Source organism: Phyllobates terribilis, unplaced genomic scaffold, assembly GCF_046119375.1.
Source record: "Phyllobates terribilis strain yellow unplaced genomic scaffold, ASM4611937v1 Scaffold_7__3_contigs__length_470593459, whole genome shotgun sequence".
NCBI classification, from domain to species: Eukaryota; Metazoa; Chordata; class Amphibia; order Anura; family Dendrobatidae; genus Phyllobates; species Phyllobates terribilis.
Window position 1 is genome coordinate 348,767,825 of NW_027362767.1, and position 15,578 is coordinate 348,783,402.

Genomic DNA, 15,578 nt, shown 5'->3' on the forward strand with positions numbered 1-15,578 from the left:
GAGCTGACGTGACGCAGACTTGCTCGTGCTGCAGAGTGCACGCAGAGAGCACATCTTTTCCTCTGCTTTTTACTTTTGCCTTACTTGCCTGTAAGCATCTTGTGATTCCAGTGGGGGAGATGTCAGAAACATAGGTTCACTGATTGCATGGGATGATTTCTCTATGTGCTCTTATACAGTGAATCCGACATTAGCATTTGGCACGAGGTTATTGGAAAGCGCTATGGTCGGACACTACAGTATCTGATGCCAATAATGTGACCTGGCCTCTGTTTGCCAGTGCGATCTGCTGGATTCTTGTCCAGCGCTGTCCATACTGACACCAGGAGGAGCGTGCTTTACTATACACATTGGGCAATATTTGGTTATTGCGCTCTGTAGGCCGACCAGGTGGATGACGGCAGGCTCCAGACAGAATGGCCACTTAACTGGGCTCATATGTACAGGCCTCCATGGCCGCTATATCAGATCCGTATCATTTTAAACCTTTTTTCTTCCTATTGAACATTTTCTTTCCAGCCCGTTCTCCCTGCAGAAATGTTTTATGTGAAGAAAGAGACGAACATTGAATTCTATAAATGAAGAAAAAAAAATGCCGTATATTCTAAAAAAAAAAAAAAGTTAGAATTTCATGGCTTGTAGCAATAAAAGCACATTGCTGAGCACTGGAATTTCCATTTACTATTGACTTACAAATCTCCGTGGAAGGCTGAAACGCTCATCATTACCTGCATTGTGTTTATTCCTGGGTATAAAACTGCTCAAAATAATAATGTGCTCATGTATTGGTTCCAAAATCCTGTGATAAAAACCAGTACCGGGCAAGTGAACGGAGCTGTAATAGTGTATATTCACAGTCTACATTGTAAGTATGCAGCAGATTCTTGGTGTGGGGCCATAGGCCGCTATTGATCCGATGGTAGATTTGACTAGTGTCGGAAAAATCCGTAGCCAAACTGATATTAAAGGGGTACTCCAGTAAAAGGTTATCACTTCTCTATGAGATAGGTAGTTTGTGGCTGACTGCTGAGACCCCCCACCAATCACCAGAACAGGGGACTTCTGTCTCTAGTCTAAATGGTGGTCAGATGACCCTATAGACTGCTGCTCCACTCACTCTCTATGGGACTGCTGGCAAGGTATCAGCAGTCTGACCCCAATTTTTCTACAAGTTAGTTAGGGAGAATTTTTGGTACTAAAGTATGTTGAACATGCTCGACTGCCCTCCATTCATTCTCTATGGGACTGGGAAAGAAAGCCGAGAACAGCCCCCGACAATTTCTGTCATCCTATAGAGACTGAATGCAGCAAAATGCACATGATCAACTCCACTCTATTCATGGCTATCCCGATTGCCGCTCTCGGGATCGGTGGTGGTCCCCAACAATTGGATCCCATTGATCAGTATGTTATCCCCTGTCAATAGGATAACACATATACTTCGTACAACCCTCTAAGTAATGACAGACACTTATTCCAATGATGTTGCACGTGCTTGGTCTCTTACTAGATTTATCTAAAAAAACAAACAAAAATTAACTGGAGCCAGTACCGAGCTATGCAGCCTTTACCCTTAGTCCTCTCCACTCCAGAGTCCTTGACATTCATGAGCTGCCGGCGCTCTCCCTGCTGCCGGCGCTCTCCCTGCTGCCGGCGCGCTCCCTGCTGCCGGATGTCGATTTTTTTCAGCTTTCTCCCTATGCACACTATAGGAAGACATTTGTCAATCGAGGTTCATGAATACCGGGTTTAAGTGTTGGACCCACTGTGGGCAGCAAGGGACCTAGGGATGCATTGATGGTTTCAGGGTCTCTATTCTAACTTTATACTGCCCTCAGATCAGCAGCGTACACCTGGTGAAAAATTCATTTTAAAGGGCATGTCTGGAAATATGTATTTATTTATTTTTTAATCCTAGGGTTGCAGACGTGGAAGATGACAAATGCACCAATACTCAACTACGGTGCATGTGACCGCAGCAACCAATCGCATGGCTTAGGAACTCATGCCATGTATATCTTCAGAACCGCTGAGAACAGTGATTGGCTGCAGCATTCACATGTACTGTAGTCATGACATCACCACTGCAGGCTATGAACAAAGATCGATGGAGAGGCAGTACTAGACCTGGGGAGGGCAAGTAGTGATGTACTGGTTTTTTTTTGTTTTGTATGCAATCCTATAGTTAAAGGGGTTGTTAATGAATGTGTTTAAGTCACTCTCTGTAAGATGTACCCCACAGAGGCCAGTGTTTGTCTGCAGTGGTCAAGTGTGAAAGCTGGACTTCATCTCTGCAGCACAGTACCAGAGCAACGGCCCTGAAGCATCAAGGGGTTTAACCAACAACTAATGTTTTTTTTAATATTTTATGGACCCCCCTCTCACCAATTGGCCAGTTTTTGTTTGTTTTTTCTCTTGATCTCAGACAACTCCTTCAGTTTTTTTTATTGTTATAGTAGATGCATTGAATAAGTATAAAATTAGTTGGAAAAAGTGTAAATGAACTTCCCTAAAGAGCATTTCTACCCAAAGTTATATAACATACATAGCGGGCAGTTTCCTGAATGTGACACCAAGTTATAAATAGTCACCCAGTAACACTGCAGAACCAGACACTTTTGGGCCCCTAGCAGCCTTGGTGCATGACTATAAGTGCTGAGAGAAGTTTTTTTTTTAAAAAAAGGTTAACAAACAAAATACCCCTGACTGCAGCATAAAAGAAATGTCACAATGTTGCTGTCAGATGATATGTGGATGGCGTCTTCCCGGCTGATATCTGAACCTTGCTCCTCCTGTATGAGATCCTAGCAATCTCGTTTGGCGGGCCTACATTTCCTATACTGGCTTCTAAAGTCTTGCATCCCTTTAAAACTTTTCTATTGAAACTGGAGTTAAAGTGACCCTCCACTGAAAAGTGACTATACATTTCTCTACCTGGTGCGGAGGGTGTCTGTAAACTAGTTGGCACTGCCAGCTCCCCCCAGCCTGGCATCCAGCTGAAAAGGTCATTGTGTGCTGCACACAGCTGATTGGCTAGGATAAGCTGGTACAAATTCCTCCGCCCAGATGCTCCTCCTATGTGTCCTCTTCAGTTTGACCCCAGACACAGTATTCGCCCCAAGTATTTATTTGTAGGCGCTCGTAGCGCCTCATAGTCCCTGAGCTGACTGACTGGCTGCAGTGCTGTCAACATGTCATGAGCATTGCAGACAATAAAAGATACTAGGAGCAGTGGTGGAGACTCTTGTGTTGGACCTGGGGAGGGTAAGTAAAGAAAAGTTTTTTTGTTTTTTTTTAATAAAACAAAGGCGCCTGGGGACAGGGGTTATTATAACTCGGAAAACATTTTATAAGGGTAACTTCCACCAGGAAAGAACTCGGCAGCAGAATCTACCATTGCAGGTTTCTTTGTGGCATTTTGACTGCAAGAGATCCACAGTGGAAATGCTGTGTAGAAATACACCCTTCGCTTAGTTACTGAATGCTGGTGATTTAGTGGCCCAAAAACTAGTGACGGGTTCCCTTTTAAAGTTGCACAAAGTCATTGTATGCTTCACGTGTGGCGTATTGCACCGATATCACCATCACGGATTTCTTAATCACTGTTCACATTGTCCAGGAAAGCCGTGTTCTGCTGGAATACAAACATGTTACATAGTGGCACATCCAATGCAATGTTTCATGGCCTTGTGTCTCACAGATGCAAGGCCATTAAACAGATAAGTGTGGGGTGGATCACGCTGTGAGCTGGCAAATGGCTAGAAAGGCCGGAGCCAAAGCTTTCCTTCCTAGAACTTAATACTGCGGATTGTAAAAAGTAAAACCTAAGATTGCATTTAAGGGTCTGCCGTGTTGTATCCGGTGCATCTTTGTTCTCCCCTCCTAATATTGTGTATTGTTCAGTGACGTGACCAATCTCTGAAACATTTCAGCTCTTCACTTTATAGACTGTAAACTCTCCAGAATAGCATGACATTACTTTATGTTCTGTCTCGGTATATTGAGAGGAAGCATAAAATTGGTTAGATGGCCAATCGTTATATTTCACAGCTATTATATGCTTGGTTTGCAGAATAGTTAGAGGTGACACAACTGAGCGTGCCCAGCAAGTCCTCTCCAAAATCATAAATTCATATCTGACCATGTTGTCTAAATCCTGCACCACCATGTCCTCCCCCAACAAATCAAGCATCACAAGATATGAGCTTATAGACCTGGACGGACACTATGTAGAGCTGCTTTCATATAATTTGGTCCGTGATGGCCAATGGGAAAGTTAAAGTGCTTGCATTCTCCCCACTGGTGGGTTGATCGTTAATGCCTAAAGGGGTATTCTCATCCCAGGCAAATTACCTATCTACTATTTCTCATTCTTCACTGGGATTCATAGATAGATAAAAAGATCAATTACTAAATAAATGTGTTAATCAAAGAAATTTTTATTATTACAAAAACATTTAGACACCCCATAAAATTAATTAAGAGCCCCTAAAAAAAAGACAGACCCCATAAAATTTGAGGCACTGTGGTTCACAAGATATCAACACAATGACATGACAACATAAGGGATGCATATAAACTTCCAATACATGGGTATATGACAACCCTAAAGAGATCCTTCATATATTCAATAGGTAAAGTTTACACACCTAAATCAGGTCTTAGAATTCCCTCAAAAAATTATATAGACTAGCTATGATGCAAGAGCTGATACAATACACACACAGTATAATGAATACAGGGTAGATAAGGCATACAAAATGAGTATTGCAGATAGTAGTGCAGTTACAATACATGCAAGCAGCCCTTGCATGCATTCAGGTCTATGCAGAGTAAAAGTACCCAGTGGTACATTTAGACCATGATGCCCAGAGGGCAGATATCATACACACCCGTTGCCATGTGATTAGGGAACACACACGAAGCACGCGAAACGCGCGTTGGGGTACAAGGCAGTGGGTACTTTTACTCTGTATAGACCTGAGTGCATGCAAGGGCTGCTTTTATGTATTGTAACTGCATTACTATCTGCAATACTCATTTTGTATGCCTTATCTACCCTGTATTCATTATACTGTGTGTGTATTGTATCAGCTCTTGCATCATTGCTAGTCTATATAATTGTTTGGGGGAATTCTAAGACCTGATTTAGGTGTGTAAACTTTACCTATTGAATATATGAAGGATCTCTTTAGGGTTGTCATATACCCATGTATTGGAAGTTTATATGCATCCCTTATGTTGTCATGTCATTGTATTGATATCTTGTGAACTACACTGCCTCAAATTTTATGGGGTCTGTCTCTTTTTTTAGGGGCTCTTAATTAATTTTATGGGGTGTCTAAATGTTTTTGTAATAATAAAAAATTTTTTGATTAACACATTTATTTAGTAATTGATCTTTTTATCTATCTATGAATCCCAGTGAGGAATGAGAAATAGTGTACTGGAATTTGGTTATCCTCATTGTTTCGATATTTGTGTATTGTACTTGAGATGAATCTTGGTATCCTATTTTGCTTAAAATTACCTATCTATTGGCTCTGCTCTAAACATCTGCTGGTTATGGATCCCCCTTTCAGATCTGCACCTATGTCAAGAACAGAGCCCTATATCATGGCTCAATCAATGAATGGAAAGGTGGTTGCACATGCCCGGCTCTCTCTCCTCTCATGCAAAAAGTTGCACTTGCACCACCATTTTTCCATTTATTTCTATGGGATTCCCAAAATGGCTTAGTATACTTGCTCTTTTGGGATTAGCCCCTTTATGATAGGACGACTTAAACAAATTTTAGATGATGATCTGCAGCTACGAATGTGCAAATTTCTCCTTACATTTTTTGTTCCTCTCCCCATTAGTCAAAATTGTCTACCCTTTAACCCCAGCAAAAATCACAGCCCCATCCCATACTTGTGGTAGAAGTGCAAGCCCCCCTCACTCACAATTTTCTCGGAGTGGGCTGTGACAGTAGCCAGGTTTGTGCATTTGGACCGGGTGGCCACCAAATGCATGAAGGACATGAAACCTTGGTCTCCAGGAGTGATTCTCTGCTCATGGTGACCCAGTGACTGGGGCTCCAGCCCTGCTTTGTGCTGATCTCCATTTACGTGTGTTTTTTTATTTGTGTCGGGTTAAAGCTAAAATAATAACTATTTCTTGAGAGGTTTATCCAGTTGGCAGAGGTTGTCTTCTCTTGTACATGGAAGTTATGGATCCTGTCTGGACCCAGCACTTCATTTGATTGAGTGTCCTTATGATCTGCATTAGCTGACATTACTGCACCGCTCGCATCCTGGACTTCTTCAGAGCTGTTAGTACACATTTCTTTTCTGCTCCATTATTAACAGACATGGGACTTGGTAAAATGACTTCAGAGGCTGAAATACTTTTGGCCGGAGCTGCCCGATCGGAAGCATCCTCTTTTATAAAGCACTTGACTGGTGCCGTTGATGCAGGATTCTCCGTAGATTGATGAGCGTGCTTAAGATTGAGAATTGCCCATTTGGCTTGCTTTTTGTTAACAAAATAGTTGGCAATTCCAAATGTGAAATCTGAAGCAGACGCTGTCTCGTGAGACAACTACCGCCTTCAAGACACCAGCACTGTTTTCTTCTAACATGGCGTCACGGGAATATATGGAGCAGACAATTGTTCTGCTGCGCTATGATCTCGGTGACAGGTATAAATGACCCTCAGCCACTACTGGAAGTGTCTACCGGAGCTGCCTCAGCTTGTCCTGAAGGATAGTACAACCCTGATGTTAATCATTATCCTCCACATTCCTACTAGAAACTCTTTTACTATATGGAGAATTTATTTTTTCAGTTAGTGCAGTATTTGTAAGAAACTCTTAATGAATCGGATTGGTGCAAGTTTACGTTCTTTAATTTTTTTATTTTTTTTTTACTTGAGCAGTGAAAAAAATCTTAAAGGAAAGAAATAATGTTTGGTATTGTGTTTTAGATTTGAAGTGGTCCAAACCTGCCAAAATCAGTGGGGTTGGTTAACAGTCTAATGTATATGGGGACCTCCCAACTCTGACCCAACAGTTGGGGAAGAGAAGGATTTGACCTATATAATTACAACATCCGATCCTTTTCTTCTCCCAGTAGATAAGTCTAGTCTGATAGTGGCTCTCTCATAGAAAACTCAGGACCACTCAGCCAAGCCAATGTATGGGGGAGTCTGCAAAGATACAGTTGCCGGTGGCCATACTATTTAAGGTATATGGGGGGTTTGGAGTTGTCAACTAAATGAGAATTCAACCAATAGTTCTGTCTTTCCCTACTCCCCATACAAGTGCTGTATTTGGCTGAGCCTCTACATATGTTTCGAACAGGGAGATGCTTCGGTCAATCGTTCAGCCGACAGCCATCTCAGCCGTCTCCCCCATACACAGGGCCACTCATTCAGCCGAGCTCTCCTGTGGTTCTCTTTGACACATCGGCCGACAGCTTATCTCCAGAGAGGCAATGCAATCAGCAGTCCGAAATCGGACATGAACGATCGACATCTCCCCCAACCATCAGTCGGCCGGTGCACCCATACACACTAGACCGACGTCCGAACCTGTTTGATATGGACAGGCCAATATTAGTGTAATGTGTATGAGGGCCTTATCAAACAGCTCTGATAGAGGCCTGTCTCCTGGGAGGATATTCAGATCTGATGTTGGAATTGTAACATACCTGAGTCTTCTTTCCCTGACGTCCTCTATCTTGGAGGCCCGCAAATATGTCAGCTGGTCCCGCGGAAGTTTGAGGGTTTGGCAAACTTTTCTCTAAAGTTTATGGGTGATGTTGGGAAAGAGACACTTCTGGCATTTAGAATTTAAAAGTCCAATCTTTTTTTTTTTTTTCTTTTTCCTGAAGCTCAGTCCCCATCAGAGCTTGTCCGCGTGTAGAAAATTCACGCATTTTACAGTGCCAGCCCAGTGCATTAGATTTTAAGAAATATCACGCACGTTCTTCAGAATATATCCACAGCACAGATCCACTGGAGCTGCGGATTTGAGATGTTGCAAATCTACGTGCGAGTCTCACCCTTTGCTGTGCATAGGACCACCTGTGCTCCTCCACTTCTCCACAATGGTAAATGCCACCTCAGAAATTGCCACGGGCATCTCTGCAGCTGAACGAACGCTCATTCCCAATCATTGGCCTGTGTAAACTTGCCAACGACTATGTGTAGGGCCACCTTTAAGAATTGCAGTGCAACTAAATAACATTTGGTGTCCTCAAAGAGTAACTAAACCTTTTTTTATTTTTTTTTATTTTGTGCAGCATGGAAAGTTATGAAACTTTGCAAATCACTTCATTTAAGTTATTTGTATTAATTCCTGTTAAAATGCATCAAAGTGGCTTCCAAACCCCTGATTGTCCCCAGTCTACTTCCCTGCCTTTACCTGCATTGGTATCAGAATGTGCTCATTTGGAGTACAGATGATAGCAGTGAAAGAGTCAGCTCAGCACCTGCATCTCACTAAGGGTGCTTTCACACTGCGTTCACACACCCATTGGTTTACGTCCAAACTCGCCACAAAACGGGATTCGGACGTATGTACCGACGGGAGCCATAGCCTATAATAATGGTGCCGGCAGAGCAAAGTGCTGTTTGCCATGCATAATTTTCGAGCGTTTACGCCTACTGGAGGTGGACACTCAGATGCTGTAGCATGCTGCATGTGGCTCTGATTCTCGGATCACGCCCACACATACAGGTCTATGGGTGTGTGTGAAACATAGGACTGCACTTGAGTGTCATCCGAGTGCAGGTCGATGAAGAAACTAAGTTCTCCGTCTTCTCTGCACCTGTGTGCCATTTCTCTCATGCAAGAGAATCAGAGCGAAGTCCGATGAACGTGTCATTAGCATAGTTGGCCCGATTCTCTCACAAGAGACACTCTACGCCAGTGTGAGAGAGCCCTAAGCACAACACTCAGAGGAGAAGGCTGCTGACTCATCACTGCCATCATCTGTACTCCCAAATGAGTACGTTTTGATACCAGTGCAGCTGAAGCGGGCAGATAGACTGGGGAAAGCCGGGGTGTGGAAGCCACTTGCATGCATATTGTTTTTACTGGATTGAAGACAAATTCCCTAATAATGTGACTTGCAAAGTTGCATAACTTTCCATGCCGGACAAAATTATTAATAAAATAGAAGTTTTTAGTTGTTCTTCAATCATTACTTTGTGTTTCCATGTAATTATATTGATTATCGCATTGTGTGAATACATCCTTAGAACTGCTTCAAAAATGTAATGGACTCAGGAGCCAGGCTGCAGATTGGAGGGATCGTATGTGAGACTTAACCCCATAAGTACTCTGGATCACCTACCCGGTGGCTGACATTTTTATATTGAAAGTATAGCCAACAATAAAGCTGAGGCATGACTGTACCAACAAACCACACAGGAATACACCTGGGTAATGAAACCCATGGGTGCTCGCCCCCAACATGGCCCGAACCTAGCTGAAGACATATAGACGGCCATTCTTGGATCTGCTACTGGGTGGTCACCGTTGTGCTCCCTATGTGCCACTTGCTTGTCTCTCTGTTTTTTTCATCATCTTTGTTTCAGGTTTCGTTACACACAAAGATGAAAGCTCTGGATTTCGCCACTGTTCACGGTCTTCACGTCAATGTCCATTGACCTTTAAAGTGAACCTGTCACGTCCTATCTACGATCTACACTGCCTCCATTGCTTTGTTAGTGATGCAATGTGCATCACTAACAAGCTTTTCTTGATTAAAATTGGTGGTAATATAATGATTCTATAACATTTTATTACTTATATCCTACCTGCTGTATTCAGGGGTGTTATTCTCTCATTCAGTCATGGGCAGCCCCGCATCCAGTCACTGCTGGGGTCAACCATCTATTTGAAATTTTCTCCCGGCAAGCGCTGATATTTGTGGGGCACATTCACAGTTTTACATGTCTGGCTTCGGCTCCCCGCGGGGGCTAGTGAGACCGTGTTCTTCTTCACTGCGCATGCGCTATAACCTGCGGCTCCCCGCGGGTGTGCAGTGAGACCGTGTACTTCACAGCGCATGCGCTATGACCTGCGGCTCCCCGCGGGTGTGCAGTGGGACCGTGTACTTCACAGCGCATGCGCTATGACCTGCGGCTCCCCGCGGGTCCGCAGTGAGACCATGTAATTCTTCACTGCGCATGTGCTATGACCTGCGGCTCCCCGCGGGTGCGCAGTGAGACTGTGTACTTCTACACTGCGCATGCGCTATGACCTGCGGCTCCCTGCTGGTGCGCAGTGAGACCATGTAATTCTGCACTGCTCATGTGCTATGACCTGTGGCTCCCCGCCGGTGCGCAGTGAGACCGTGTACTTCTCCACTGCGCATGTGCTATGACCTGCGGCTCCCTGCGGGTGCCATTGAGACCGTGTATTTCTTCTCTGCGCATGCACTATGACCTGCGGCTACCCGCGGGTGCGAAGTGAGACTTTGTAGTTCACACACGCAAGGAGCCGCAGGTCATAGCACATGCGCAGTGAAGAAGTACACATCTTCACTGTGCACCCACGGGGAGCCGCAGGTCATAACGCATGCGCACTGAGGTAGTACACAGTCTCACTGCGCACCCGCGGGGAGCCACAGGTCATAGCGCATGCGCAGTGAAGAAGTACAAAGTCTCACTGCAGGTGCAGGGACCCGAAGCCGGACATGTAAAACTGTGCATGCGCCCCACAAATATCAGCGCTCGCTGGGAGCAAATTTCAAATAGATGGGTGACACCAGCAGTGACTGGATGCGGTGCTGTCCATGACTGAATATGAGGATCACACCCCTATGACTGAATACGAGCAGTTAGGATCTAAGTAATAAAATGTTATAGAATCATTATAATACCACCAATTTTAATGAAAATAGCTTGTTAGTGATGCACATTGCAGTGTAGAGAGTAGATAGGACGTGACAGGTTCCCTTTAATTTTTGGCCTATGCACCTTGTTTTGTGCGTTCAGCCTGTAATGCGTTAATAATTTGGCTTTCATTCTATGTATATTATATACATTATAATGTGCTCCTCCCTATAATTAGAGGCTTTTTTTTTCCTTTTTAACTTCCCTGTTTTTTTAATTGGTATTTTTGGAAACCTAAAAGAGGAAGATGGCAATTATCCCCCGGCCCATTCTTCCATTCAAAGCTGCAAGTAGCATTTTCTTCTGTATTCTGTCGCTGTGTAATGGGGGTTTTATAGTCTCCTAATATATCCCTTTTACTACTGCTGGGAGGCGGCAGCTTGAATCCATCATTGTTATTTGCCAGTCTGGCTTTACTCATCATTTTCGCTTCCTTTCATCCCAAAGTGGAAATAAATCACTGTAAATAGTGACCGGCTGGGTCACTGACCGCTGTATGTTTTTTGGGGGGGCTTTCTCAGTTATTATCATGTCATTATGAGATGACCTTTTCACACCTTTACCAAATTGGATGCATCATATATTGTGGCGTCAGTAGGAATTGGGAATAGCTCCCTGGTGCCAAAAGGCCTTTTACATTTGTTTCTGATTCATCTTCTCATGCAGTCATGCCACCAACCAGCCAACGGACCAATGATTGTATTGTTCATGCAGGTCCATCATGCTGGACTGCACCACTTTGTCATGTAAACCTGTATGCGGACAGAACAATTGCATAAACAGTTGTTTTTTTCAACCCCATACAGTTTTGTTGAACTGTGTGAACAGGGCCATATAAAAGCAGTGCTAGACTATAAATTTGATCATCTATGGGCCTAAATCAGCCTAAGGGCGCAGTCAGACGGACATATAAATCGGACCAAGATCGTATTCCAGTACACGGACTGGCAGGCGTCCCTCCCTGCTTCATGTATTCCTATGCAGCGGTCACGCTCGGGTCAAGAGAGCCGCCAGCCAGTCCATGCATTGCGTTCCAATTTCGATCCAATTTATATGCCCATCTTCCCCTGCCCTACGTGGACCTTAGGCCTCACTTACTACAGCTTTCGTTTGGGTTTATAAGGTGGCTGAAAAGTGTGAAAATCCAGGGTTAGAGAGAATCATGCCCTCTTCATAGCTCCGCACTTCCAGTAATAGGTACGCTTGGTGCCAGCCAGTGTTGACCACCTGCTGCCTGGTTTCTCTCCACCACCTCTACTTTTGGTAAAGAATTGCAAATAAGTTACGTTCTTGGCCATTGTGGATATTCTATTTTTTTCCCATAGGCATTAATGTAATCTCCAGCCCTGTGCTTTGACCTCAGACATGTGATCACACTAATGTTATGTCTCCAGAGCGTTTTGCTGCCGAATGATGGATTCCTGTATTCTCTGGATATTATAAATAGCATTATTCCCTTCTCTTGTGTACACGTAAAATAGTCTCTGCGACTGTATTCATAACATATGTACAAGTCCTGACAGCGGGAAGTACAGTCAAAGCGCAGCAGGTCATCTCTAAAAGAGTCACCTCATCTTAGGTCAGGTTCACACTGTGCGATTTGGTAGTAGTGTGCTACGTGGCAGTGAGCCTCACAACAAAACTTGATGTGGTTTACTGTGGTTTGGGGTAGTTTCTTGGCACCTACAGGCAACATTACGTGTGAACCCAGACCATCTAGGGTTTAGGATTAGTTGTTCTCCCAACAACATACTTTTTATTGCTAGTCCAGAATACAGAGGATTTTATGAGGTTTCATTCTAAGTCCATGGGCATTCATATGGAGTTAGTCCCCACTTAGCCGCTAGAACAGCCATCTCTCTTCTGGGAAGGATTTCAACAAGATTTTGGAGGAGTCTCTGGGAATTCTTACCCATTCATCCAGAAGAGCATTTGTGAGGTCAGACCCTGATGTTGGAGCAGAGGCCGGGCTCACAGTCTCTGCTCTAGATCATCCCAAAGGTGTTTGAGGTCAGGGCTCTGTGCCGCCAGTCGAGTTCTCCACCCCTAAATCTTTGTTTAGTAGTGCGTAAACCGAGGTCCATAATTGTGCTGGAACAGTGAAGGCCTTCCCCAAGTAGTGGTGGACTACCCCTTTAATGGCAGAGGAGGTCTGGACTCCGCAGCAGAGCGTTTGTGACTTTGACCTCTGGTCCTCCGCACTCGATGACCCCGCTCTGTAACTTGCTGCTGCGCTTCCTTCCACTTTTCAGTAATATCACTCACAGGTGATGGGGGAATATTTAGGCGAAAGGAAAAGTCATGAACTTAGAAATATGGCATCCTCCTACAGGCATTGGAATCGACCTGCTCGATCCTACAAGACATTCTGTCACAGATGTCTAGGAGGGAACACTGTGTCTTGGTTTTATACGCTTGTGGCAATGGCACGGACTGGAAAGCCTGAATTCAGTGATTTAAGAGAAGCGTCCCAATACTTGTGTCCATATTATTACAGCTTCCATCTAAAGGCAAATCTGTCTGGCTACACAGTAATAAAAGCCCTGTTCCGAAATCCCTCTCTAATGATAAATCAAGGGTTTAGAAATACTGACTACACAGTCCCGGAGCGGTGGTATCGGCCGCACTCCGTCACCCAGCTTTCCTGGACACGGACATCTTTTAGGCTACGCTCACATCCGTGCTGGAGGTCCTGCCAAACATAGGTGGCGAATTGGCACGGGGTGCTGCGCTATTTTATCCGTGATGTATCCTAATAATGTCAGTAGGATCCGTCCAGCACCACCGGTATCTACCATGAGATGGACTCGGGACTGCCACCATTTATATGCTCAGCTTCTAAGATGAAGCATGACCTCGGAAATGAAGACCTGAAGACCCCAGATTGCACTGAGCCAAGAAACCACTGAATGGAGTATTAAACGTTCTCTCAGATGGTGATCCGGGCCGCTTCTATATACCAATGATTGTAGACACCTCAGCACCACGTCTAACATGTCCGCTCTACTATCTTATTTCTTCTTGCAGCATGGAGGAGAATTTTACTATTTTTATTACATTGAAATAATTTTTTTTTCCTCTTCATATAATACATAGGGGCTGCGCCGATCCTCATATCTCGCCCCGTTGTACACACCTGCTGTCAGTCCTTACTACTTGGACCGTGATTTCTTTATTTTTTTGGCATCTGTCAGGCCACGGTCACATGTTGAGTATTTGGTGAGTTTTTTTTTTACCTCCATATTTGTAAGCTAAACCCAGGAGTGGGTGAAAGAACTGCAGGAGTGGTACACGTGTATTATACTTTTTCTCCCTCTGTTCCACTCCTGATTTTGGCTTACAAATACTGATGTGAAAAAAAAGTCCCCAAATATTCAACGTGTGCACGTGGCCTTAATGTTAGCTCTGTACAAATTCCTCTGCCGACCTTTGTCCGCAGCTTTTTTGGAGGCTTCGCTGGCTGCTGAATTACTGCACAGCTTTGTTAAGCCGTAGACCTCGGCTCTGATTGTAATGTGTGCATCAAGCAACGAGGAGGCTGGCTCTACATTGTGGGCACAATGGGTAAGGCGGCCTTCTTCATCTTTCCATGCTGGATAAAGTGATGTTGGTGACTGGAAGCATTATTATTTGTTCTTTCTAGACCTTGTAGAGTGCCGTTTCTTTTCCCTGAAAACCTTCCTAATCGCTGTATTTCACAGCTACATACGTAAACTATAATCAGTGGGGATAAGTTGGTTCTCAAAAACTTAAGTTTTCTTGGGACCATGAAGTAGAAACTTTTTTCAGACTTTACTGAATGGCAACCTGTTTCCTGTTAGATGTCGTGTCATTTTCAGATGATCGCTTCATGTAAAAGATCTTCTAGACCTGCTGATGGTTGGTTGTTTTACTTTGTCTGTTTCAGTAGGTCTGAAAGAAGCGCATATATATATTTATTATTATTTTTTAAAAGGAGTGCTCTCAAGTATGTAAATGTTGCAAAATGCTGTAAAAACAGGCAACTTTGCAATTTACCTCCTATTAAAAATCCTCTCCATTCTCAAAAACAGAGGGTTTTTTCAATACTGTTGTGTACAGCTAATCGCCTAGGTTACCAGCCACTGCTGAAGTCTTGAGTGGCCGGTTGCAAGGTAGCCTGCATGCGCCTCTCTGAAGCTGACCATATTGCTGATCTGGTTAGTGTCAGCGCCGTCACGCTTCTGCTATGCCGCAGAGGGAAAGCATCATCTGAGAGCGCGGAGTTGGGACCAGTGCCTCAGCCATGCGGCTGCTCCAAACTGTCAATCTTAAGAAGCGCACTGTTCTCCGGGAAGTAGGAAGCCAGAGGACAGATGAGCTCATGAAGAAAGAAGATGAGAATATTCCTTTAAAGGGAATATGTCAACAGAATGGACCCTCCTAAGATATCTATATGGGCTGCAGGGCATAGAAAGCTGAATAAAATGATACCTTGATATCTGTGATCTGATGTCTTATTCCAGAGAAATCCACATTTTGAATATGTAAATGAGCTGTTAAGATCTACGGGCCGGACATAGATCTCCCTGAGAATCTGCCTCTACAACTTATGATAAAGGGCAGGGGGATAAAGGACAGGTCAACAGTAGTACCTGGCAAACCATCAATCAGCTATTGTTCAGCTCAGGTGTTAATCACCCTCTCCTGGTCCAGGGCTGCATCTACACGGC

General features: G+C 44.1%; 1 protein-coding gene across 4 annotated transcripts in view; it reads left to right on the plus strand.

Annotated features, from left to right (window-relative positions):
* ATP11C (ATPase phospholipid transporting 11C (ATP11C blood group)) overlaps positions 1-15,578 on the plus strand; it is a 137,979-nt gene that overhangs the window by 26,428 nt on the left and 95,973 nt on the right. For 3 of the 4 annotated variants that reach the window (XM_073641241.1, XM_073641243.1, XM_073641244.1), the window contains exon 1: positions 14,322-14,451. The exons of the other annotated variant lie outside the window; for it this stretch is intronic. In XM_073641241.1, the coding sequence (XP_073497342.1) occupies positions 14,401-14,451 (51 nt within the window). In that variant the 5' untranslated portion in view covers positions 14,322-14,400. Of the gene's footprint in view, positions 1-14,321; positions 14,452-15,578 lie in introns of those variants that run through there. 4 annotated transcript variants of the gene reach the window in all.